Raw genomic sequence first — 27,235 nt, forward strand, 5'->3', positions numbered from 1 at the left:
TAAAAAAAAAAAACATGTTTGGTATCGGCAAAAACGTTTTTATATTTATTGAAACATTATCACTTCCTGTTCAAATGTTATGGGAGCTGACAGAAAATTAGAGTATACTTATTAACTGAAATAAAAAATTACTTACCACACTAAAATTCTTTTGAAGTAAAACTGAGGTAAATCGGAGAATTCTACATTGAAAAATTCTTTTATATTGCATAAATTATGAAAAATATTCTGCAGATTTCATTCAATTTTATGCAGTTACATTTTTAAAAAATGTGTTTTATTTCAATGAAAGCGTTTTTATGTTTATTAAAGCTTTATCACTTCAACTTCAATTCTAAATTTTATAAGAACTGACAGAAAACTAGAGAGATACACAATATAATGAACAGAATAACATAAGGCTTCGATAACAGTATGAATTATATGATGCAAAATTTGAAGCTTAAAAACTTTTGTTGTAGAAGCTATTAAAAGACCAAATTACATAAAATATTTAATTGAAAATTTTAGTGAGACATTAGTCATGGCAAATCATTGGTTGCCAACGGCAGATAATATAAAATAAATTTTTGTTAACTGTGTTCATATACAACAGCATTAAAAATGTATTACATAATAAAAGTTGTAACAAAATGCTGAGCATTTAAATGGCTTATAATATTCAATGTTTTATAACAGATTCTAGGTACAAAGCCTCGTTAAAATGATGACTGTACGTAAGTGAATTCCAAACGAAGATCCAAAATAAAATATCTATAAAAACAACATAACTAATTGAAACAATAATTATTAAGGTAACCCATATAACAAGACATATTTTATTTAAAATTCACATAAGGAATGAGATGAAGCGATGACTCTATTATTTTTAGAAGTTCCATAATGTATATCAAGTATCATATTAAGCAAAAGGAATAATAAACTGAAACAATATCATGAAAGTATTTTATATACAAAAATCTTACATTAATCAGTGAATGCACAGTAAACTTTGATAATTTTGGCAAATTTAGTATAGTAGAATTATTCTTCTTAAAAGAAATACAAATTTTCAAATAAGAATTTAAGGTAAACATTTAAAAACTTTAAATAATTTCAAACACAAGTCCACAATTTTAATTTGATTTCTTTTTCTCTTTCTGAATAAAAATACAAATGAAACCAGATGAAATATGAACTAAAATATGGGCATAACACAAAAGCAAAATATATGTATATCCATAATATATACATATGCAGGAAAACAATGAAATGAGAGAACCAGGAATTCTAATAATTTTACATTATTTCTTCTTAAAAGTTCAAACAATAATATTAAGATTCTTTATATTATTTCTTTTTTTTTCTATGAGCCCTGTCATCAATTTTACATTTTAACAATAATGAAAAATAAATGATGCTGAGTTAATGTATAGTAATGACATTTGAAACCCAAACTGAAATTTTGTGCACTATAGTATTTTATAAGCTATTTGAATATTGTTCCAACAAAACTAATTTCTACACCAAAACAATTCAAGAGTGAAAATGAGCAAAAATATATCTTAAATATCTCTTCAAGTATTTGGATATTAATTCTAAAATGGAAGCTATTCTACAAGAAGTCTATTTTTTATTAGGTGGACGCCATCGATAACAATCAATATGATGCAAAAGAATATCTGTAGTCACTGGATTTCGAATACTTTCACAGACTCCTGCAAGTAAGAAATTTATAGAAAATTAATTTGAATTCAATAAACTTTAAAACATACAAGTAACATTAAATGAATAAAAACAATTATTTAAAAAATTGTTTATACATAAATTAAGTAAAACATACCCATTGCAGTTGAATATGCATTAGGAAAGGATTTGTCTGTTCTCTCTCTCATAAATACCCATTGATTATTTTCATATTTACATTCAATTATTTTCTTGTCCAAGCCTCTTAATGGCTTAGTAACCTGAATGGAAGGAGGAAAAAAGATTTAAAACTCAGCAGCAAAAGATTTAAAACAATGTATTTAACACATTATTTCCAGTTAACTATTAATTAAATAAAGATTTTATTAAAAATCAATTTATATTAATTTAGTTTTGAATCTTTCTAGTCATGGAAACTCTTTACTATTAATGCTTAATAAAGAAGTTATTTATGATAGAAAGAAAGGCTTAAATCCATTGAGAATAAAAACATTTTAATTTTGTTTGTAACATGTATAAATATCTGCAACAAATGAAAAAAAATATTGATATTTCAATGAAATATACACTGAGCAATTAAATTATTATGACCAACCCCTCAATACAATGTTGGACCAACTTTTGCTCTTAATACTGCATAGATTCTTCTTGGTATGGATTATATGAGGTGCTGGTAGGAGGAATCCGAGATTATATCCGATTAACTACACTTTCCAATTCTGTAAGATTTGATGGTACTGGACTCGGCTGCCTGATGTCCCATTCGATTTCCTGTCACAAATTCTCATATGGATTAAGATCTGGCGGCTGTGCAGGCCAAAAAAGCAAGGTAAATGTTCCATCATGTTTTTTGAAACATCTAATGACTATGCCAGATTTTTGACAAAGAGCATTGTCTTGCTGGAAGAATTCATCCTTAAAAAGGTACACCATTAATACAACAGGATGTACTTGATCTGCAATAACACTTAAATACATTTGAGAATTCAGATGTTGTTTCACTGGAATCAGTGGACCCATATAATACCAAAGAAACATCTCCCAAACGATAATATTGCCTCCACCAGTTTGAAGCATTATAGCAATGCAATTGGGGTCCATGTTTTTGTGCTGTTTTCTCCATATTTGCACTCTACCATCTGTAAGGTGTAGTTGAAAATGTGATTCCATAGGACCCAGTTACTACCTCTTCTCTTGTTCATGGCAGACAGTAGATGCTTTCAAACAGGTCATTGGCTTCCATAGCCTATATAGTGTAAGGTGCAGCAAACAGTTTGGTCAGACATTTGTAGTTGCACCTCGATTAAGATTCCCTGCTGTTTGATGTATACTATTGAACAACTCTGGCAAGTCTCCTTTCAGCTCGAGCATTCAGTAGCTTGTTACAACAACAAGCCTGATGTTGAAACCTGGTTTTCTGCTTGGTAGTCCACATTCAGTAAGCATTAATAACTGCTGCTCTTGAAGAACACTTCACAAGAGCAGCCATCCTGCTGATACTGGTTCCAATGCTCCATTTTTTTTTTTTTTTTTTTTGCTCATATCTTAGCATGCAGAGCAATGCAATTGATGGTTCACTTGTCCTGCATTCTCTTTTTCTACATATTTCACTCCCTAGCAGCAACACTGTGATGCAATAGGTCATTTTTATAAAACTGTCATGTAGTCATAATAAAGAGGCTGTGCAATGTATATTCTAAGGCAAACATTTATTCAAATTTCGAAGCATAAAGGAAAAGAATTTTTTCAACCAGAAATTTCCTGAAACTTAAATTTTCAAGATATTTTCTGATATTTACATATTTTATAATTGAAATGTTCCAAAGATATGATAATATGAATGAAATGTAAATGCATTTCAGCAATTTGCAATTATTAATGAGCATTTTTAAAGAGATTCTTCCTCTTCACTTTAAAATTTCCATAATTAGTTAATATTACATACTAAAATTTTATTTGGTATGGTTTTTAATACACTTATGAAAATAAAAAAAAAAAAAGAATCAAATATAACAATTTAGTGACTGTAAACCCCCTAAAACTGTAACTTATAGAGAAAAAGGACAGTTATAAAAGCGTAGAGCATTACCAATTTAGAAAAATAAAATAAAAATAAATAAATAAATAAAATAATAATGCATAAAACAATAACCAATTTAGAAACACTATAATTATAATCAAAAGCACTTTAAGCAAATATTATAAGAACTACTAACATGAAATATACTGGGATGAAGATGCAAAATTTGTAATAGATTTAAGTCATTTTCTACTATATAATAATTCTGCACCAACGGCAGTGCTAACTGTCTCAAATGGTAATGCATTACCATTTCATTGTAAATATACAGAACTAATTTCCTTTGTTTGGTCCTACATTAGCTGAAAAAAGATATAGCATATATTTATCATACATTCTTATGATAAATATGATGTTGAGCATTTAATATTTTATACTTGTTTTTAAAAATGCTTTCCAATATTTATTAATTATCTTATATAATTTACATGTATTAATGTAACAATAAGCCAGTATAATTACAGCATTTTAAAGACTCACATCATAAATACAATGAAAGATCAGATCTTGTAGTAAATAGCAATTCAATAATAGACTATGTATTTAAATTCAAACAACCACAACAAAATTTTATATAATTTACAACCAAGAATATATGGCTACATTGCAAGGTTTAATAGCGATTAAGTTTGCCATTAAATTAAACTAACTATAAAGATATGAAATCGTGAAACAGTTTAAGTATAAAGTTTTTACTAAATAAAGATAATTACATATCAATAAAATAATATGAATTAAAAATATTGAACAGATAATTATATTCACTTTGATTTCAGCAAAGGGTTCGCTCATGCCGCCCACATACAAAAGACCAACTTTAGTAGGAAGAAGACTGAAATAATAATTTAAAAAAATGTAATCTTAATACTACAATTTTAAAAGATCATAATAAATAAATTCAAATTAAAAAAATTTACATTTTTGATTCAAATTTCTTCTATGCACTTTCTATTATTGATTAAGTAAGGAGGAATTCAATGTTGAATCAAAATATTTCAAAATGTTATTAAGAAGAAATGTATAAAAATAAGGTGTTCAAACAAAATAAGGTAATATAAAGTATTTTAGCAAATGAAATCAAGTCTTTTAGAACTGAATAAAAACAGGAAGTTTTTTAAAAAGTAGTATTCTTGAATAAAATAAGAAGGAGGGAGGATGCTTAGATTTGCCAAAGCAATGAAGATGTAAATGATAAATTCTTTTTTTCGCATCAATATTATTGAATGTAAAAATAAATCTTTGATTATTGTGATTATTCCAATTTATTTGTTTGATTAATCTAGAAATGTGAATTCTTTTAAAATACCCAACCAGTAATAAAATATATACTGCATTTTATAAAAAAGTTCACAGTGAGAAATTGTAAAAATTAAGCACTTTTTAAATCTAGCCAAAACATTAAGCATTGTAATGTAATGCATTTGCAAATGCATGCATATTTAGACTTATGTAGTTTCTAAACAGAGGATTTTTTTTTAAATTTTTTATTCTGCATTGTAATTTTCACAAACATTTTTTTAACATATATTTTTAAAATTTTAACTTCTATATCTGTATTTGTATAATATCTTCTATTAACTGTTTAGTTTGATACACACAAGCAAATAATGCAAATTGTCATTATGAAAAAATTAAATCAGCTTTTATAAAATTAACAATTGAAATCTGTGCCTTTTTTTTTAAATATTTCTTACATTAACAAAATAGCAGTTGTGATGGATTAATCATTTATAAAAATGTTGACCTTTATGCAAAAGGGGCACCAAAATTTTTTATCTTGTTTATATTAAAATTGAATATAAAAATTAAGAGAATGCATTTAAAAATAAGATAGGAAGAATCTTCATTTTAAACCTCCTTAAATTTGAAACAAACATTTCACCCAATACATAACTGCCTAATAAAGTTTAATTTCATTGACATCTAGAGTGGGAATAAATGAATTGTATCTGACTTTTATATATGCATAGCAACAAATAAAAATGGCAAGAATGAAAAGTGAAAAGTTTTTTTCTTGCTCTAAATCACCATGTTCAGTAACTTTATTTGCAACCTTAAAAAGCTTCAAATAAAAACATTCCTTAGTGGTGATTACCATAAGATTTGGTAAAACTGCCACAAAATTAAAGACTGAACAATGCCATGTTTCAAATGAATTTTATTTATGTAATTGAATACTTTTAGAAAATTATTTGCTTACCCCATTCCTGTTCGCTGAGTTATAACCAATTTGAAATCAACAGAATTCAAATGAGGTGGTTTCCATTTTAAAACATCAGGGCAACGTCCTCCAATATATGGCTGTAAGGACAGAAACAATATTAAAAAAAATTTAAAGCCTTTTATGAAGCTTGAAAAGTTTAAAAGAAGAAGAAAAGTAAAATTTGTTTATTACATTATTAAAATTCTATAATATTTAAAGTTATTAAAACAGATATTTAAGTTATTTTAAGAAAATTTAAAGTGTTATTTCTATTCTCCTTATCTGACCAGATACCAGAGAGATCTGGCTTACTTCTTATACTAAAGAGAATGAACTTACATCAGGAACAGGTTGAAAAATAAGACCATCAACTTCATGAGACATTTCTTTACGGAATTTGTCACCCAATATCTATAATAAAAGGAAAGAGGGGGACCCCCCCCCACGATTAGCAATACGAAGAGAAAATATAAAATATTAAGATTCATAAACTCCTTTTTTTTATTTTATTATGAACTGTTTTATAATTTTCTAATAAAATTATCAGATTCTTAGATAATTTATAAGTAAAAGTATCTTTTAAAAAATGATTGGAAACAAAATAGATTAGGATATAATCTATATGCTGGAAGCAATCAAACTGAGATAATAGCAAAAAAACATTTATGCTGCAATCAACTGATTACAGGGTATGTAGTAAAAATTTGCCATTATTTTCCCTACATCTGAAATTAAAAAGAAAACTAATTAAAGGATTTAAAATATACTTTCAACCAAAGTCTGAAAAAAAAAAAAAAAAAAAAAAAGGAATGCGAGAACATTACTTTAAAAATACAGAGTAAACATAATAGTAAATATTCCTATACAGTATAAAATCAAGTGCTTGCAAGCTGATAATACACTTCTACAAATTAGCAATTGAAGTCAATTTAATTTTTATCACATTTAAAATTTCTAAAATTTCAAACAAAATAGTTTTCAATTTTACATCAAAACTGAGAATTTTACTGAACAATCAATCTGGATATACATTAAAGTTGACCGTAACTTAACTAAATATACATTAACAGATGAAAAGCTAATTTGTTATATTCAGGAAAAAGTTAGAATGAAATATTGAGGCAAGTTTCGGTTGCACACAATTTAAACCATGAAGCACAGAGTACAGGAAAATAGAACATGCAACATTTCCCAAAGGTAATTAATCTTACAAATATAAAAAAATACACTCGAAAAATATTTCACAGAATGCACATACTTGTTTAGCAGAGGTTACATCCCAAAAGTCTTTGGCTCTTACACTGAATGGTTCCTGCATGCGATCAATTCTGCCATTAGCCATAGCATCTCTTCTAGGTTTTACTATTTCTTTTGCAATGCAAAGAAGTCGACGATCAAAGTCAGTTTGTCCTACATCTTGTCCCTTAAAACATTATATATATATTCAAGTCAATAAGTTCGAATATTTCATTTTTTTTTATTTTTTATTTTGAAGCATTAATATTCCCTTGCACATCACATAAAAATAAAAACTTATTTGGCTTTTATATACATCAACATTTCAGTCAATCTCTCTCTCTCTCTATATATATATATATTAAATAAAATAAAATAAAAAAAGTTTTCATAAAATGCCGAGAGATAAGATCTAAACATTGCTTTTAACAAAAACAGATAATTTTTACACTTTTAGTATCAAAAGCATTGTCAAAATGACTACATTTGATAGCATTTAACTCTGTAGTCTGAATATACTGCCTTAGTTACAGAATTAATATAACATGCAATTCTTAGTTTATGAAAAATTAAATAGAAACAAATAGTTAAAAAAATTATTTAGATCTGATACAAATAAAGAGTAGGGTAAAATTGTATATAAAACAGATGTGAAAAAAAAGAGCACAAATAACGTAAACTATCTAAAAATTGTTTTGAATATAATTTGCCATATAAACCTAGAAATTAAATGTATGATTTTAAAAACCAGGACTTACAGTTTAGGTCCCTAATTAATAGACATAATCATACAAAAAATAGGGAGGGGAGAGGATATATTTTGCGCAGCTATAAAAAAAGTGCTTCATTGCACAATTTTTTAATCCACATATGAAATATTAATAGCAGAAGATTCAATATTTCAAGAAAATTACATAATTTATAAATAACTATTTATTTTCAATTCATAGAATTAATTGATTTTCTGAAACGGATTTCTCAGGATTCTGACCATAATTTTAGTTTCTGCTCATCTGAGAAGCAAAAAATTTCACATTAAATATGGATGATTACTAGTAGAATATATATATATATATATATATATATATATATATATATATATATATATATATATATATATATATATATATATATATATATATATATCGTTCAAAATCTCGAGAGTAATAATTTTTCATGATTGCACTTTGCTTTGGGTGGTATACAGAAAGATGGGCAGCTATTAAGCCACCTAATTCTGCAAGTAATCTTCCACACTACTGCTAAATGCAAACATCTATGTTTTAGTGAAAATAACCTTTAATGAGACATTCAGAAAAGTATGGAGAGTTTTAGAATGAATAGCATTTACATGTTGTAAGAATACAACTAAAAATGATCAAGTCAAAAGAAAATGAGACAACAAGGTTTTGTTGTATTAAAACATCACCACTGTAATAAAAAAAAAGCACATGTCAATACAAGATCAGTGTATACTGATATGCATGATTTTTTTCTATTTAAGGGAAAAAAAAAAAAAAAAAAAAAAAATATTAACTCAATTTTTTTTACTTGGCCAGTTTTAGCTGTAACTGGCAATATATAAAATAATATATTCATTATACAAAATAAACACAAAGTGTAATGGCTAAATTTATAGAAGTTTAAATATTTATATAGGTTAAGCCAAAAAAAATTATATGACTATTGCTGTTAGATTTTTTCAAAAAGGCAACATCTTACGATATGTAAAATATATCATATGAAGTTGGGGGAGGAGACATCAGTAATGATATTATATTTTGGCATTCAAGATAAATACTTTTTACTAAAAACATCACAAAAAATGTCACATCACCTTCTAAGCATCATAATTTAAGGACATTTTCTTTCTTTGAAGATATTTTCATTATCTAAATTATTTTGATCATTTTTATTCAGCATATTTTACAAAAAAAAAAAAAAAAGTTATTTTATAATGCTTGCTTTTAACATGGATATTAAAGTATTTCTTAAAATATTATCTAACATTTACAAGATTCTCTCTTAAAACTTAATTCTTTTAGCTGATGGGTTTTCATTAAAAAAAAAAAATATAGCACTATGACTGTATGGAAATTACGTTTTTATTTATACTTCCTAAATTATTAGCTAACTATTTTATTTCCATCTAGATTACCAACCCTAGAATTATAGTGGCATATTTCAGATGTTAATTTTATTAAATTTGCTTCATCAATTTCTTCCTTAACCAACATTTTTAAGATATACTCAGAAGTTATATCATCAAAATCTTTCCTTTCTAGTGATTCAATATATTCAACAATTATATTCATTTCCATTAGTAACAATAGCTGTATAGTTTTTTATAATTCTCCAACCTTGTAAGAGTTCTGAAGTGCAGTTTATTACAAGCATCTGGTCTGATATGTTACGTTTTGGAAAAAACATTACAGAAAGTGCTATGTTTTTTGAAGGTTAATAGTAATAGGTCAACTTTAGTACTTTGTAAAAGAAACATGAATAAAAAATGACTAAATTAAAGCAAAACATATATAATTACCTCAAATTTTATGATATCATATGCAAGATATCTAGGAACATCTTTACCATCTACTTTATCTATTATCATTTCCTAAAAAACAATTACAAAAAAATATTAAATAAGCTTGTAATTACATGTAAATAACTTTGATTATCATACACATAAATAATATGCATAAAATAAAAATGAAACTCAACTCCAAAGAAAACTAAATTTGCAATTACAAACATTCAGATTTTTTAGAAGAAATAAAAATGTGCACTTGGAGATTTTTACTAGTCAGATCAAATCTTTTTAAGTATCATTGTAAACATATTTTTTAAAAAAATTATTCTAATGTTAAAATCCAATAACATAATCAAAAAATATGTTTTCTTATTTCTTAAATAAATTTAAAAAAAAAAAAAATTAAGACAATCACCCCATCTAAAAGTGTATTAGCGATGTGTTCTTCAGGTACTTTTCGGCGAGGAAATCTCAGGCCATCAACTTTGAATACAGAATTATCTCGATCAATAAAATATATTTCGTCTTCTCTATCTATGAGCATCATGTATCTAAAATTGGAAAATAATAATAATTATTATATTGATACTATTATTGTAATCAATAACTTTGATTTCAGTAATAATGTGGTTATATGCACTTTTAAAAGGAAGCACAAATTAATAAATATATATATTAATTTTAGATTAATAAATTTGGGTAATTTAAGAAATTACTCAAATATAAATTATATTTAAATTACACGGAAAACAATCAGTTCCAATTTGTATCAAAATTTTTTTTAATTGGGCCATTAAACCAGAACAGAATTAATAATAATATCTACAATTGTAGTAGGTATTTAATTAAGCCAGAATATTTTTTATAAATGTTACAAGTAAAACAAATATTTTAAAAATAAATAGCACTATTTTTATGTTATATAGAAAATTTCCTTTTTGTCTTTTTTGAAATAAATTTCATAAAACGTTCATAAAAAAATACACAATTAGCAATGCATTGCTTTTAAAAACTAATTGCAATAATTAAATTTTTAAAAATGATAGCATAAAAAAGCATTTAAATTATTTTCTTATTTAATGAATACTTCAAACATTACTTTCTTTATTTTATTATTATTTAAAGATGAGATATATTTAAAAATAAATCTGCAAAACTATAATGAACTGAATAAAAAAATATACTATTTTGCATGATATATACATTGATAAGATGTAAAATTTTGTACATGGTTGAAGGATTTGTAACAGAAAGAAAAGAATACAAAAATAAAAATTATTATAAAAAGGGAAAATCTGTTTTTGAAGTTTAAATACATTTCGTTAGCTAATAGAAGAATTAAATTATAAATACCTTGTGCCATCAGCCTTCCAACTGACTTTATAAGGCTTTGAATGCAAAAGTTTTATGTTATTTATGTCCATTGACACAGGCTGAGAACCAGGAAAACCCGAGCTAAAGCAAGGCAAAAAAATTATAAATATAAAAATAAACATTCATATAAAAATGACAAATGAAAATAGTAGCAAAAGTTAATTTAACTATTAAGTCATCTATAGTAAAATTCATAATTTAGTACATGAAATATGAATTGTGACATTTATATGGCTACTGGATCAAAGCAGAGATCATATAAAGAAGAACAACAAAGAAAAATCTTTTAAAACTAAATATTTGAAGGGGTTATTAAAAGATTAATAAAAATGGAGTGCTAAACAATAGAACAACATGTTTTCATTGTTGAACAATATTTAAAAAATAATGTAAGCCTGGCAGCCACAGTTCGAAAATTTGTGAATTGATCCCCTAGATTGTGCGATTTTACACCACTAGATTTCTTTTCATAGGGTTATTTGAAGTCAAAGATAAGCCAATAAACACACAAGCAGGGTAGCATTGAAGGAGGAAATTCAACACTGCACCAACAAAATTCAGCCACATTCATGCAAAATGGTCATGGAAAATTTCGACAAAAGAATGTGTATGTGCCAGCAAAGCCATGGAGGCCATTTGCACTATGTGTTATTCCATACATTACCTCATCATATGTACTTTACGATTCAATAAAAATATAACAACTTAAAAGAAAAAACAGGGTTATTTAATTCAGATTTTGTGTTAACACGTTGTTCTAATATGTGTGTAGCACTCCATTTTTACTAACTATCAGCTACCAAATGGCTTTTTAATAGGGTTGCCAACACTTTATTGCATGAATGATGACAAATTCAAATCTTGTATTAATAATTTTGGGACACCCTTTAGTTATATTTGATATTTAGTTTAACAACAGTGATTTAACTTAAATTCTTGGCTTGATTATAAAACATTTGAATGAATAAAAAATAATACATAAATTGATTGAAAACTAATTTAATAAATTCTATAATATAAAATATACATAAATGAAATAGCAATAAAAAAGTTAACAGTTATATTTAAAAAAAATCCCAATCATCCAAAAATTTTATTATAATATATAATATATTTTATTATAATAATAAAAAATTTTAAAATAATATATATATATAAATATATACCTTTTCCATCCACACATAATTTGGCATCTTTGTTGAATGCGGGAAAGGAGACCAGGATCTGAAACAGGAGAGACTCCAGGCACACCTTCCATAAAAACTGGATTCTAAAACCATGCAATAGTATTTTAATTTCAATTTAACTGAAAATTTTCTATAAAGAATTTATAAAAACTATACAAAACTTACTTTTTTGTGAAATTCCTTTCGTTTTTTTGAAGGTGGCCCTTCTCTTCTTTTTCCATCCTTTATCATATTCCCGTCATCATCAACATCATCATCTTCTACAATTAGGAACATATCACATAGTTGACAATATAATGAACTACAAGATGATAATAAGACTGGCATCATAAACAATGCTTCAAAGAGAAAATTTACATAATTTGTAGAGACCTAATATAAAAAGTTCACATTCTTTTTCTAGCACCCTTTAATCCCATTGCTTGAACTCTGAGGCAGGATTTTAGTTTCACTAAAAATGTTAGATCAATCCTTATTATTGATATGAAATAAAAAAGAAATAGCATTTTATATATTTAGTGAATTGCCCAACTAAATCAAGTTTTCTATGTCATACCTACAGATAGAAGCTCCATCAACATTCAAATGCTATATATAACTAATACAAACTGATAGAATGCAAAAACTGAAAGAGAGAAGGTTGCCCAAGTGACAGCCATTTGTGAATGAACTAATGGAGAAATGATTTCAGAACAGCATATAATTTAAATCTGGAAACTGGTATATTAAAAATTTTACCGATAACAATTTTTTGACTATTTGGCTTACACGCCTATTATTTTTATAGTACCCATGGTTAAAAAAATGTAATGATGATCCATGCTTTAAATTAAGTTGGGCATTAATAGTTAATTCTACTTTATATTATAATCTAAATTTATATAAATCCATATGTGTTATCAGAAATATTCATAAAATTATAAAACTTATAAATTAGAATAAGAATTGTTTACAACAGTGCCTATTTATAAATATAATTTTATTGTACTAACCATTGCACCAATCAGGAAGAGGCGGAGGAGGAATACAATCACCGATATCTCCATATCTTCGAAACAATTCTTGCAGATAATCACCCTTGTATATTCCAGGTGGACGAGCCTGTAAATTTTATCCATTAAAAACTAAACAAATAACTGAAAACTGCAATTATCAATCATTCAAGCAAATTTAAAGAATATTATTAAGCAATTACATAGTTAGGAGAAAAAATATTGTCTTAAAATATCTGTCTTCTTTAGGATGTTAATTACTGGAAAAAAGAAAAACCCATATTTTATCATGTACAGTCTAATCACAAATTGCAAGTGTAATGTGAATGAATTTTGCATATTTAAGAAATTTTATATTATATAAAGAATATATATTTTTTAAATAATAACTTGTTATATATACAAAGTCTACCCAATGAAGAATAAATTATTATTTATTTAGAAGTTTCTTATAAACACATTAACTGTTTGCTTAATGCTATATATATATATATATATATATATATATATATATATATATATATATATAAAAGTTAAAACTTGCTACTGGTTTGTTAACGCATGTTCTATAGCAACTTTTAGACATTACACCTCTCTCCCTTATCAAAATCTTTTCACAGAATATTTATAGGCTTGTAAATAAATTTGATCCACTTGAATAGAAGTACTATTTACTCTTAAATTTTGTAATGATTGAGACAAATTTCTACCAGTCTATGCTTCAACAAATTGCTTCTAATATATAGTAAAGAAACAACAAAATAATATTTTAAATTTTTGTGAAAAAATGGTATTGAAATTGAAGGACCAAGACAATTGTTTCAAGGCAAAAAATATCTTTTTGATTTAGTATACCAGTGTATGGAAAAAGTCTAAAAAATCACACTGATGATTGCTATTTTTATACAAAGAATTTGAAGTGTTTTGATCTAAAGGACAAAAAGGAAATGTTTTATACTAATAACCCATTGCCCAAATGTCCACATCCTTTTACCACTTAATTCTCACAATATAACTAGTCTGGCCTGTGTTAAAAAAAAAAAAAAAATGTCTTTCATGAATATGGTATGCATATTCTATTCCATATTGTGAAACATTTCTGCTGATTTAGAAATAATATGTCCATCTAGAATTGAGGATTATGACATGTATGACAATCCTGGTAGAAATGAATCTAATTTTTTATTCAAAATTTAAAGGAAAAAAAAAACATTAAGACAAAGAATTTTGAGTATAAACCAAATTTTCATATTGAGTATAAACCAAAGTAAAGACTAGAAATTTTCTATACTAATGGTAATTAGCTTTCTTGAAAATCAGAGGTCTTAACTACAAATATGTTACAAAAGAAATATTGATAAATATGACATTAGAATATAATAAGAATTTGAAATTTCATTTTCTCCATTCAACTAGACTAAATGCTGGAAAATTTAGATATAATCAAGTGAGGAGAAAAAAGATTTCACAAAGGAATAAAAATGGAAAAATACTATCATGGAAAGTGAAATACCTGTATATTTGCCAAAGATGTCGAAAAAGACAATCACAAGCAAGTTCATAGAAGAAAAAAAAAAAAAAAAAAAGGAAAAGAAAGACAATTAAAAGACGTTACAGCCTTTTTCTTACATTCATTTATCAATGAAATCACGACAAAAGTAAAAAGGGTGTTTAGGGGGTGATAAACACACAATGTCAAAATATTTCAATTTTAAATATTTCTCAAAGAAAATAAAATCATTTGTTGACAAAAAAAATCTTACTTGATGGGGGTTGGGGAAGAATTTCATTTTTGGAAGTAGAATTGAAAGTAACATAAGAACATACCATTAAAAATAAAATCTTCAATATATATTGTAAAATCTTATTTTACTTACTTGACTAAAACAAGAAATAGCTGCTTCCACACTAGGCAGGAGAAACAACAAAATTAATATTAAAATCTGAGAATGAATAACATTTCGACATGAGTAAAAACAATAACCTACTTGTGGTATTTTTTAGCCATGTGAGCAAACATATTAACAATGAATATTTAAAAATAATAGTTAAAATTAATAATTAAAGGAAACAGTTTCTTCATAAAATTATTTTGAAAAAAAAAAAAAAGACAAATAAACTTACAAGTATTATATCTTTTACACTATTTACAGTTACTTTATTTAAAAATTAAATTTAATTCACAAGGACCGTTAATAATAAATGAGTGAAAATATGTTTTCTGATACTGATCATAAAAACAAATTAAACATGTTAATTTTAGGAAGACCTGTAATGTATTTTTTTTTTTCTTCTTTTTTCCATAATACAAGTCATTTCAGTATCCTGAAACAATCACTTTTCGAAGATTCTATCTCTTTAAAAGGATGGTGAGCGCATTTCTGGAATTAATCATTCTTTCATTTTGCTTTCTGCCCTATTAAATACTTTTTAGCTCAATTTTTTTTTCTATGTGTATGCAAGTATTGTGTTGTTTTTGATAGTATTATTTTATTTTAATTCAGTCCACAACTAAGTCGAGTATGCTTTATAGTTAAATGTAAGCATCTCCTCCTTTCATCTTGCCCCTATTTTGATGAATTAAACCCATCCTAATGCATGCACAAAAGTGCAAAGGGTTTTAAAATCCATTGGCAACAATGAATGAGTTGATAATTATTTAACAAACTAATTTAATTCTTTACTTATAATCATTTACATGTGGTTAAGGAGAAGCATATTAATGTTGACAGCCAGGAAATAAAAAAATTAAATGCGCCCACTGATTGTAATGTAAGTGCTACTTCCAAATTTAGTTATAGAAACATCTGGACTAATACAGCAAATTATAAAAAAATATTCTTTATACAATATTTTATGTTTATAACATAATGAAGTGATACAAAATTTTCTGTTAGGTAACGTGCAATTTAAGAGAGAAGGAACAAATAAACAAAAAAACAATTCTACAGATAAAATTACTTTAAAAGAAAATTTTATTTCTATTTATTATCTATCATAGTAAGAATTTTTTTAAAAAAGAAGGAAAATATTACTTTTATTTTATGTATTGAGTTAAAAATTAGGTTTATGAATAATAAAATATTTTCATGACACATTTTTGTATTAGTATTTCATATTGATGTGAGGAAAAAAAAATGACACTATAAATTACCTCCAGGACAAGCTTTCAATTAAGTAAGCAATTATTAAAAAACCTGTTCTATTAAAACCATGAGTACAGTGAACACCTGCAAGAAAATAGAAGCAAAAATTATTTACAGTATAGAATTCTAAAAATAATTTATAAAAATTGAAACTAAAACATTTAAATACAAATGCAAAATTTCTAAAATAAAGCAAAAAAAATGTAGAAAAATAATTTAATGATCATTCAGTAAAATGTTCTTTAAATAATTGGATTATTGATGACAATGCATTATCAATTAAGCAGAAAATAATTATTCATAAAAAATTAATTCTATTAGAACTAAGTGAATAAGAATTACACCAAAAGTAAAATTTAATAATAAATAAGATCCATAAAAAATTATAAATCAATATTATGACAAATATTTTCAAATTTCTAAAGAAAATAAAAAGTAATTTAAATCTTTCTACTTACCAATAATTTCTAACGGATTCTTAGAAATAAATTTCTGACAGATTTCTATAAAAGTATTGGTTTGTTCAACAGAAGGGCATTCTCCATGTCTAAAAATGAAATTTTCATAAAAATTCATATTACAAAACCTTATTCATTAAAAATATATAGGCTATTTTGTATTGACATAATTTCTGACACAAAATACTTGAAATAACATATAATGTTATCAAGAGTAGAATAAACAAAAAAAGTGCTTAGAAGCTTTTATATTGTAAATCAAGTTATATAATGTTACAAGATAAAGTTTCTACAAAAAAGTAATGTAATAAAATAATTTGTTATTCCCGATACTGAATTTTTAGTGATTTATGTTATGTACTTAAGAAAACGTATTTAGAATATCTGTAGCTTTTTATAAAATTTAGCATAATTATCTAAACTCACATTATAATGAGCATCTATGATGTTAGTTAGTCTCATTACAATGTCAGTATCTTTCTGAATCTTAATAATATCAATTGAAATTTTTATTTAAGTTGTTAAGTAAGTTAAGTTTATTAAGTCAGTGTTATTAAGTCTGCTCATTAAAAAAAAGTTTAATCAATATTCTCAGAGAAATTTGGAAAAATGTACAAATTTGAAATTGTCCAAATACTTTTGATCATGCTGTGTATTTTTTTAAAACAATTTTCATTTTCTGAAAATAGAAATTCACTGACATCTTATAGAATTTTTTCAAAAGGTATCAAAATGGGAAGCATTCACAAAAGCATTAATTATTATTATTGATTATACATAACAAATAGCTAGTGAAGTTATTAATGGATGGTTAAAATGGAAATCATTCTCAACTGAATGATTTACTAATGTTAATCATTTATAAGTCAATGATTACTCAAGTTGAGATTAAGAAGAATAACTGCATCATCAGCAAATGATATTAAACATGTATATATAAGATCCAGAATTATATAGAAAGACTTCCATGATATCAAATAACATCTGGTTTAAAATAATAAATTCTGATCTTTTGTTTAGATAAAATGCATTTAATGCAATTAGCATTTAAACCTAAATTATACTAAAATTTAGCAAGGGATTTAAAATATTTGAGGAACATATTTAGAATTAATTACCAAAGTGCAGCGATGCACTTCTTGACTTAATATTTATAAGTTGTCAGTAAAAACATATTTTTTACCAAAAACCTTAAAAGATAAGAACTTGATTCGACTCTATTTATTTAAAATATTTTACAATAAATTTTTAGCTCGCTTTTTAAAGTAAGAAAGTCAGTTCTACACATAAAACTAATTTTCAATTATAAGCATAGCTTTGAAATCCCTTTGTTACTTCAAATTTATTCAGTACAAGCAGAACATGTTACTCCTTGATAATTGTACAAATAACTGAAGCAAGATTTCATTAGGGTTGCTAATTAATTTTTAAAGGAGTACACTACCAACATAAGAAGAGTATTTAGATAGTTAAAGAATGAAACAATGCTTTTATTTTCTTTAAATTAAATTCACATAAAAGTGTTTTGATTTATTAAAACAACTCTTAAAATTAAATAATTTGCAATAATACTCACCCTCGACATTGTAATTTGACATATCTTATATTGTGTCGTTCAATTTCTTCCTTGTTATAAAAACGGTTTGTATTTGTTAAATCTATCCATAAACCAAGTTTCACCTTAAATAAAAGGAAAAAAATAATTTACCAATAATAAAAGACTTAAGAACAAAATATGTCCCTTGCTGTTCATAAGTAACATGGCAATATGCCTCATAATTAAATAAATTAACTAATTCTTTTGTCATTATACATTTTTCTACAGCACAGAGAAGTGTTTAATTGAATGAAATCAAATATGTAATAATGATTAAAGAGATTTTTTTTTAAAGGAAACTCTCAATAGGGCAATAAAAAAAAGCTATTAATTAAGATTCTATTTATAAATGCTATTCATCTTATAGCTTAATACATGCTAGATAAATTTATTGTTATATTAGATATGAATATATCATAACAAACATTAATGAATTATTTGAGATGTATTATATGTACAGCAGTCAAACTTTTCAATTCAATTAGAAAAATGACAAAACATTGTGAATGGAAAACGAACATATAATACAATGGTAAGTTTATAATTATTTCAGATTGCCAATAATTTTAAAATATCACAGCATCTCTATCATGCAATCAATAATGTTTTAAATCTATTCAGATCTTACTATTTGACACATTGTAACATCCAAAAATTTATATTTTACACATGTAATTTCAAGCAAAATGAAATGTAATATGTAGGAATCCAATTTTTATTAAGGCTCTGTGTTTATTTTTCAATTTATGTGAGACTATCTAAGATACATGCATTTTTACTTGCAATGTAATTTTACATCATGATATAAATGATAATATATATATATGCTTGAAGAGCTATTTTTATTAATATTGTACATTTTTTAAAGAAATAAATCTTTATAATACTATTTAATTAAGACCTCTTTTAAACAATTTTGTATATCAATATTGAGTCATGTATATGCTTTCTATGTTTATAATTCATGAAATGAACTAAACCTTGCATCGCAATATGTTACATTTGGTCAGCTGTGATGGAAATTTTAATGAAATTAAAACATAATTCTTTTAATGTAAATGAAGTTTGAAGAAATTTAATATCACCTTTTGACTTGATAAGGAAGCAATAAGCAGAGAAGGTGTGAAAACACATTCTTCAGGAATTTGAGAATCATAAGATTCATCTAGTGGAGTCTTGAAAGCAATGAATTTGTCTGAAAGAAAAATAACCAGAGGACTCACAGCAGAATTTTATAAAATATGAAAATGAAAATACAAAACCCACTCTCAATCAATACTAAATTAATATGTTTATTTTCATATTTTAAAATTTGACATAACAGATGTTACTAAAAATGTCTTACAAATATTTCCTGAAATAAATATTTGATGCTGTTGTTTTCTATTACAGTTAAGAGTAATTTTAAAATTGGATTTTGAATTTAAACATAACAATGACAGGAATTATGGATATTTTAAAAATATTTTTCAATTATTTAATAATAGAAGTGTATTTTTAAACATAGGTTAGCATTTAGTCATGGATAATTTAAAAATGATTTTCTATTATTCAATAATAGAAGGTTATTTTAAAACATATGTTAGCATTTAAAATAGACTTACAAGATAGTAATTGTGTAAATCTTTGAGACAATTATTTTTAATTATCTAACTTTTATTAATGAAAGCAAAATATATCAATTTACAGAAATTAAAGAATTAAAAATAATTAACTTCACAAATCAATGTTTATAAATGGTCATTTTAAAGTTAAAAAATTTTTTTTCCCAATGTCTCAAATTTATAATTAATTTTTTTTATGAATAGCCTACTCAAATTATCAGAAAACACAAGCAGAATAGCTTGTAGCAGCTAAACAGCAGCAGTAAGCTTGTAATTATTAGAACTACAAGCTTTCAGTTGTAACCATAATATCAAATAATATAAAAAATATATTTATAAATAATATAAGGAAGTAATTTGAAGCTAATTATTTATATCTTTTAAATCAATACTAACCAACAATAATCGATCCTTTCCTTGGACAATGTAACCATCGTGGAGGAGGTCCTAAATCTTTCCTGCCTCTTTTTCGATCACCCATGATAATCTTGCAAAGGAAATAAACAGTTGCTTATAAAACTGGAGAGAAATAAAAAGGAACAATCTAATTCCCTATATTGAATTTTTCATTAAAATTTAGAAAATATAATTAAAACAAAAACAAAATCATGACTTAGTCAAAAGTGGGATAAAAACTTAATTGATACTTATATGACTTAAGCATTACAGTTTTAAGAGGTAATTAATTGTGTAACAAAAACTTAAAAATACATGCAAGTAAACAAAATGAAAAAATATATAATGGAATATTATATGTAAAAATTAAATAAATAATTTTTTGAGGAACTTTTCTTTCCGAAAATCTTTTAAATAAGATTTGTTAAATTTTTTTTCAAAAAGTAAAAACTTAAAAGGTTGGAAAACAAGAAGTCTGCAAATTATAAATAAAAGGAATTTTCCCAATCATTGGACAGCAGTTGTTACCAAGGCAAGATGTTGATACGAAGTGAAACGTATGGAAATTACATTATAAAAGAACAGGAAGTAAAATAATTGGCCTATTTTGCAGGATTAGATTACTACAAATGGAACATGTGGAATGTTGCAAATCTCATGAAAAAATATCGAACTAATTAATTTAGGAAATTACTTTGATTCAAATCTTAATAATATAAAAAAAAAGCTACAGAAAAACTATTATATAAAGTAAACATTTAATAAGATATCATAAATTAGGAGAATAATTTAATATTAAAAATCATGTTAATGCTTAGTTATATGACAAATGCTTTTTTATATACCTTAAAGTTGTCTGCATTTATTCTTTTGGAAATTGAAAGGTAGCACTTAACAAGATCTCAAACAAGAAACAGGCAAGCAGATTTTTATGAAATTGTGCTAACATTAAACACAACTAGACAGGATCTGTTCTAATTAATGGTATCTGATTCTTCAAAATTTATTACAGAAAATTAAAAATATTACATAGCTCTCAAAATCCAAAATTAGATTTAATCTACTAAGGATATCAACTTCAAAATTATGGATAAAGAAGATCATATTTCAGAAAATTGACACAATATATCCTTTAAAGCTAATTATCTTGAACATTTTATTAAATTTATATAAATGATGGCCTTAAATATATATCATAAAAAATATTTTTAAAAAAACTGGAAATAAAACCTTGTAATTTATTATTTAAGATAGATAGATACACTTACGTAAATTGTTTTGTAGAATAATTCAACTATCATCAATTATTGATTTAAGAATTTTATTAATAAAGAATACAAGAACTTCCAAACTTTAGCAAAAAATTATTAAATGAAACATATATCTTTAAATAACATTTTTTAAGAAAATTAAATCCTTTAAAAATACAAAGACCTTTAAAGTTTCTTTTAATTAATTTACTATGTACATGTTTTTCAAAATTATGTTAGTGTTATATGGTAATCAAAAACCAATTATAAATAAAAATAACTATGGCATATTAAATTAATGCACTAGAAAATTAAAAAAAATCTAAAACATGAAATAAAACTTAAACAATTTAGATAAGCAACAAAAGAAATTCAAAATAATCTATAAAAGGCAAATAACTATACGAGTAATATATGATAAAAGTTAAATTTTGGAGTTATGTTCATATCATAAACTTTTTTAAAAACCATTATCATAAAATTAAAAAAAAATTAATCAAGAAATGAAACATGAATTCTATTATGGCAAAGATCAATGTTCCAAATAATAAAATAAAATAAACTATTAAAAATCAAAGGAAATTTTCACAAGGATCATATCGGTATTACTGGAATGGAATTTTCTGAAATTCAAGACAGTATAAAGACTGGTTTTACATGACAATATATTTTTAAGTTACTGTAGAAAAATGATTCTTTCATTTATTTTTTAGTTAACATTTTTGAAAAGCTTAAAGTTATCTTTTACTCTCGAAAGCATAATTGTGCATACTTTGATAACTCTATATTCAATAATTTGCTCCGTAGACAAATACAAAGTTTCACGTTTATTATTACTACAAATTGAGATATATTAACTTTTTTTAAAAATTAAAAGTGGTTGCTGGAATTTTTACAGTAAAAAAAAGTATAACAGAAAGAACAGAAGATATATAAGATTTTTTTTAAAAATTAAGTAGAGTTCTTTATATTTATATAACTCTCCTTCACATCTTTCAATCTGTTAATTATGTAACAACAGTGTATGTAAAATAAAGAATTGAGTACAAATCTAAGAAAGCATCATTTTAGAAAACATTTATTAAGTAGCATGTTAATTACATTGACAATCCTTTTATGAGAAAACACACACAGGAACAAATTTGTTCAAAAAACAAGGCAAAAAAAGTGGGAAAAGATAGAAATATAATACTGATAACAATTTGGTCATTCAGCACTTTTAGAGTGATTTACAATAAAGTCTGAATTAGGCAACCACTCTTAATGAAAACAATTTAAGATGATCAAAGTATTCCAGATTCAATTCATCATATGTATATCGACACTTATTCATACATGAAAGATTTATATTTCCATACTCCCTGCACAATCCACGTTGCAGGGAGTAATTAATAAGTCTTAAAAATATTTAGATGATTTCTTAAAATTTTTTTTCACATTTGGCGAGTAACATTTCATTTATTAATTAAGAAGTCTATTTTAATTTTAAAATCTGTAAAAAAGATGACAACTTTCATTTTGTTGCACATGTCACAAACAGTTCAGAGATGCCTGAAGAGTTCTTGGTGAAGTCCAATAATCCTTTTAACTCTGCATCTTATGAACTTTGTATTTCAATTTTAATATAATATTTCATTTATTATTACCACCGTTTTATTAACCATCAATACCATGAATTTGCTGCTTTATACATGGAATGTTTTATGCATTTTAAAAGAGTTAACTTTCATATTAACAATAAACCTGTCTTCTTGTTTTTTTAAGCAAATTAAATTTGACATATTTGTACATTTGGCACTTTCAAGCTTTTTAAAACCAATTTATAACTTTAGTGTTGATATTTTATTATAATATCAACACTTTCAAAAGAAGAACTCATAAATAAAGTACAATGCACTGAACTTTGATACAATATTAAGCTGAAAAGCTCAGAGTTCATATTTGGAATATGTTCTAATAAAAAGAATGTGATGAATAAAAGCATAATGATTTCTAAATTTTGCAATAAGTAATGAATAAGTTAGTAGTTTAAAATAAATCGATGTCTCAGCACAATCTGTTATTTAGACAAATTAAGAGATTCTCAATACTGGAAGTGATTTTAATTTTTAAAACTTAATCAAAGGAAATTAGAGATTATTCACTACCACTGTTGGTTATTTATCTATGAATTTGGATGGTTATCTATGAATTTGGATATGTTTCACTATACTCATTATAGAAGCATAAAACTACAAAATACAATATCAAAATAGAAAATAATGATAGAAGCCATAAAAAAGATAAGTGCTTGTCAGTAGCAAAATATAATTCTAGTGAAAAATAATAAATATGAAAAAGTGATTGAAAAATAAAATTTCTTCCATAATTTGTAAAATTTATAAGCTATAATATTTCAGAACTTTATTCATAGCAAATAGTCAATTTGTCTGAGCAATCATTCAGATGCACTGATAGAAAGATATATTTCTTAACCACTAAATCTTTTAGATCTTAATTATTTCAAAATAAACCATGGAAAACGAACAGAAGTCAGAACATTATCTTAAAATATGATCATTTGTATGAATCATAAGATTAGTTTCAATTAAGTTCATAAGATTCAACTGTATCAGCAAACATAAAATCAGTCACAAAATGCAACAGAAAATGAAGAGCACTAAAAGCTTGTGTTTATCCTTTTCATTCATATATGTAATAATCCTCCATAATAACAATCAGAAAGATTATATAGATTTGTTTTAATTAGGACCATAATACTTCAATTTTTAGAAAAAGAAATTTTTAAAAAATTCTGACATATTATTTAAATAAAGTACAAAGGAACAAATTACTTTTCCAGAACAATGTTTAATCACTGATAAAATTTTAAAGCAAATTCTTTGTTATACATTAAAAAATGATCAACATTTATATTTTGTTAATCCAAATGATTATCTTAGATAAAACTATCAGATACACCATAAATACATTGAAATGGCATAGGATACAAAGTCGTTTTTTAGAATAATCAAAGCTTTTCACAAACAGTAACATGTTCCAAATCATAATCAAGTTAAAAATAGATTACTTGTTATACATTAAAAATATTCATATAAAAAGAGGCAGGGTTACACTAAATTCCTGATTTGGGTAATTTTTAAATATCACAAATACATTGAAACATAGTTCAAAATGTTAAAGTATATTTTAAAAATAACTTAGACCTTTTCCATATACAAACATTTTCAAAATTACATTTATCTTGACGAAATCAAAAATTACAACCATACAAAAAACTAAATTAATATCAAAATCGATAAGAAAATTATTTTTAAAACAAATTGTACTTGTATCATGCATTAAATGTATTTGACAGTATTTAATGCTTGGAAATAAGAATCACCAGATTTTTCAACATAGAAATATTTTTAACTTGCTTAGACAACCACTAAAACAATTAAAAAACAAATAGAAATTCGCTGAAATGATACACAAAATGAAGTATATTTTTAAAATAGCTCAAACTCTCATATATACATACTTAAAATTATATTTATGTTAAATGTGGAATGATTATTATACATTAAGAATATGCAGATTAAAAGAAGAGATTTACATATTTACAATTAATTTACCAGCTTCTCATAACTCTTAAACATCATGAATTATTGAAATTGTATACATTACAAAACGGTACACTTTTAAATCAGTCCATGCCTTTCGCATGCAACATCATGTTCCAAAGTATATTTAGCTTAATAAACTCGACAATTACGATGAAAAGCAACAGACATAACACTACAGCAAGTGGATAAATTCGTAGAAGTGCACCTTCCATATTTAGACAGCAAAATGAATTGATCTCGAAATGCAGAGAAGGAAGAAATATATATGGAACAAATGTTTCTTTAATCGTGTTACATGAACGTTTCAAGTAACATTACATAATTATTTTTCGATATAATATGTTGAAATGGAATATTACGTGGAACTGCCAAATTCAAACAATTAAATGTTTAAAATAACGTAATTATACAAATATAATTGTAAGAATATTGGTATGAAATAGAGCCTGGCAAGACTCTACATTATATTGCACATACTGCATTAGATGCATGTTAATAAGATTACTTAGATAACTAAATTAGCATCAAAATGCATAAAACCATAATCATTAAAGTTATATGTAGCAATAGGGACTGCAATAAACGTTATGTACTTACAATATGCAACAAATGCGTTGAACAGTCTTTTAATGCATAGTACTGAAAATAATAACAATCATCAAATTCCTCAGCATAAAAATATTTTAAATTTGCTCACAAAACCACTAAATGAATAATAACAACAAATTCAATCTATGTTTTTAGGAATAAATTCGTTTCCTACAAAACTTTTCGCAGAAATCAACAAAAACACATTTTTCGTGGATGGTTGAATTGTCAAGTGAAGTTGTGCTGTTTTTATGGTTATCAAGGTTGAAATATTTGAAAGCTTCATTAAATTCAATCCATTATTATTCCCATCTAAGTAAAATGTTCATGGAATTTTATAACATTATTCGCTACTAATCGAATACGAAAGAATATTCTCGAAAATATTAGTGAAGGAATGAATAGTTATTTAAATCGGTTTGGCAACATCAGCATTTCTTGCATTGAAAGGAAAGTTTCAGTTTCTTATGTTTTCAGTTCGCAAAAGATGAATGAGTTCAGAGCAGCCAGTGTTGTATTTTGACAATATGAAGCCAGAAGTTTTAAATTATTTTGAAACCCTTAATCGTGAAAAGCTATTAGTGACAAGAAGAATGGACTAATTTTTTTTTTGTGATTTTAACTTTATCTTTTTCTAATATTCATTATTTAATTTGAAGGCAGTTTTCTATGTAGCTATTTACTGCACCTATAACGTTTATTTTTCCTCATTTGTACATATAATATAATTGACAAATTATAAATTTTATGTCATCACTGAATCGATCTTATTATTCATACAGGACTGCCATTCAACCGATTAAACCAATTGCTTTCCATAGGAATAGCAACAGAGTGCTGTTAAATATATATTCTAATTTATTTAAAAGAAAATCAGGTTTCAGTTTTTAAGCATTAAATTAAGGAATTTTTCATATTTTTAAATTTGTTTTCCGATATATGTGGTCATTTAAAAAAAAAAAAAAAACTATTAATTTCACGTAAAGGGGGAAAAAACAGTAAAAAGAAGGGGGAGGGGACACATCATTTAGTCATCTCTCGGAAGAACTGCCGTTTCCTTCATAAAGGGATATTTCCTCTTCCACTTTACCGTGTGCTTCAACAGCCATAAAAATTCTAAATTATCCTCTGAGCAGGCTTTGTATTGAAGAGATTGTTTGTTACATAAAATTTATAACTACAGTACACTCCCGAGTATCCGGCTTAATGTGGCGGAAGAGTAGACTGGATAAAAAAAAAGCCTGGTACGGAGTTCTATGAACTTATTTCTTTGCCCGCTATTACCAGAAGACAAAGTTTT

General features: G+C 25.2%; 1 protein-coding gene across 2 annotated transcripts; it reads right to left on the bottom strand.

Moving 5' to 3' along the window:
- Positions 1–1,163: 1,163 nt before the first annotated feature.
- Positions 1,164–26,182, bottom strand: LOC129966661 (mRNA-capping enzyme-like). 2 transcript variants are annotated; one of them, XM_056081177.1, is made up of 19 exons: positions 25,945–26,182; positions 20,490–20,580; positions 19,575–19,684; positions 18,469–18,572; positions 16,893–16,981; positions 16,443–16,518; positions 15,166–15,196; positions 13,289–13,397; positions 12,462–12,556; positions 12,276–12,379; positions 11,089–11,190; positions 10,151–10,286; positions 9,748–9,819; positions 7,228–7,392; positions 6,309–6,380; positions 5,967–6,067; positions 4,532–4,598; positions 1,823–1,946; positions 1,164–1,697 (listed from the first exon to the last, which is right to left on the bottom strand). In XM_056081177.1, the coding sequence occupies exons 2-19, from the start codon at positions 20,572–20,574 to the stop codon at positions 1,606–1,608; spliced, it is 1,734 nt and encodes a 577-aa protein (XP_055937152.1). In that variant the 5' UTR covers positions 20,575–20,580; positions 25,945–26,182; the 3' UTR covers positions 1,164–1,605. The 2 variants fall into 2 exon arrangements, with proteins under 2 accessions (XP_055937152.1, XP_055937144.1); XM_056081169.1 differs by having other exon boundaries at positions 1,165–1,697; positions 20,490–20,612; positions 25,945–26,181.
- Between the last annotated feature and the right edge of the window lie 1,053 nt (positions 26,183–27,235).

The sequence above is a fragment of the Argiope bruennichi genome, chromosome 1, assembly GCF_947563725.1.
Source record: "Argiope bruennichi chromosome 1, qqArgBrue1.1, whole genome shotgun sequence".
Lineage (NCBI taxonomy): Eukaryota > Metazoa > Arthropoda > Arachnida > Araneae > Araneidae > Argiope > Argiope bruennichi.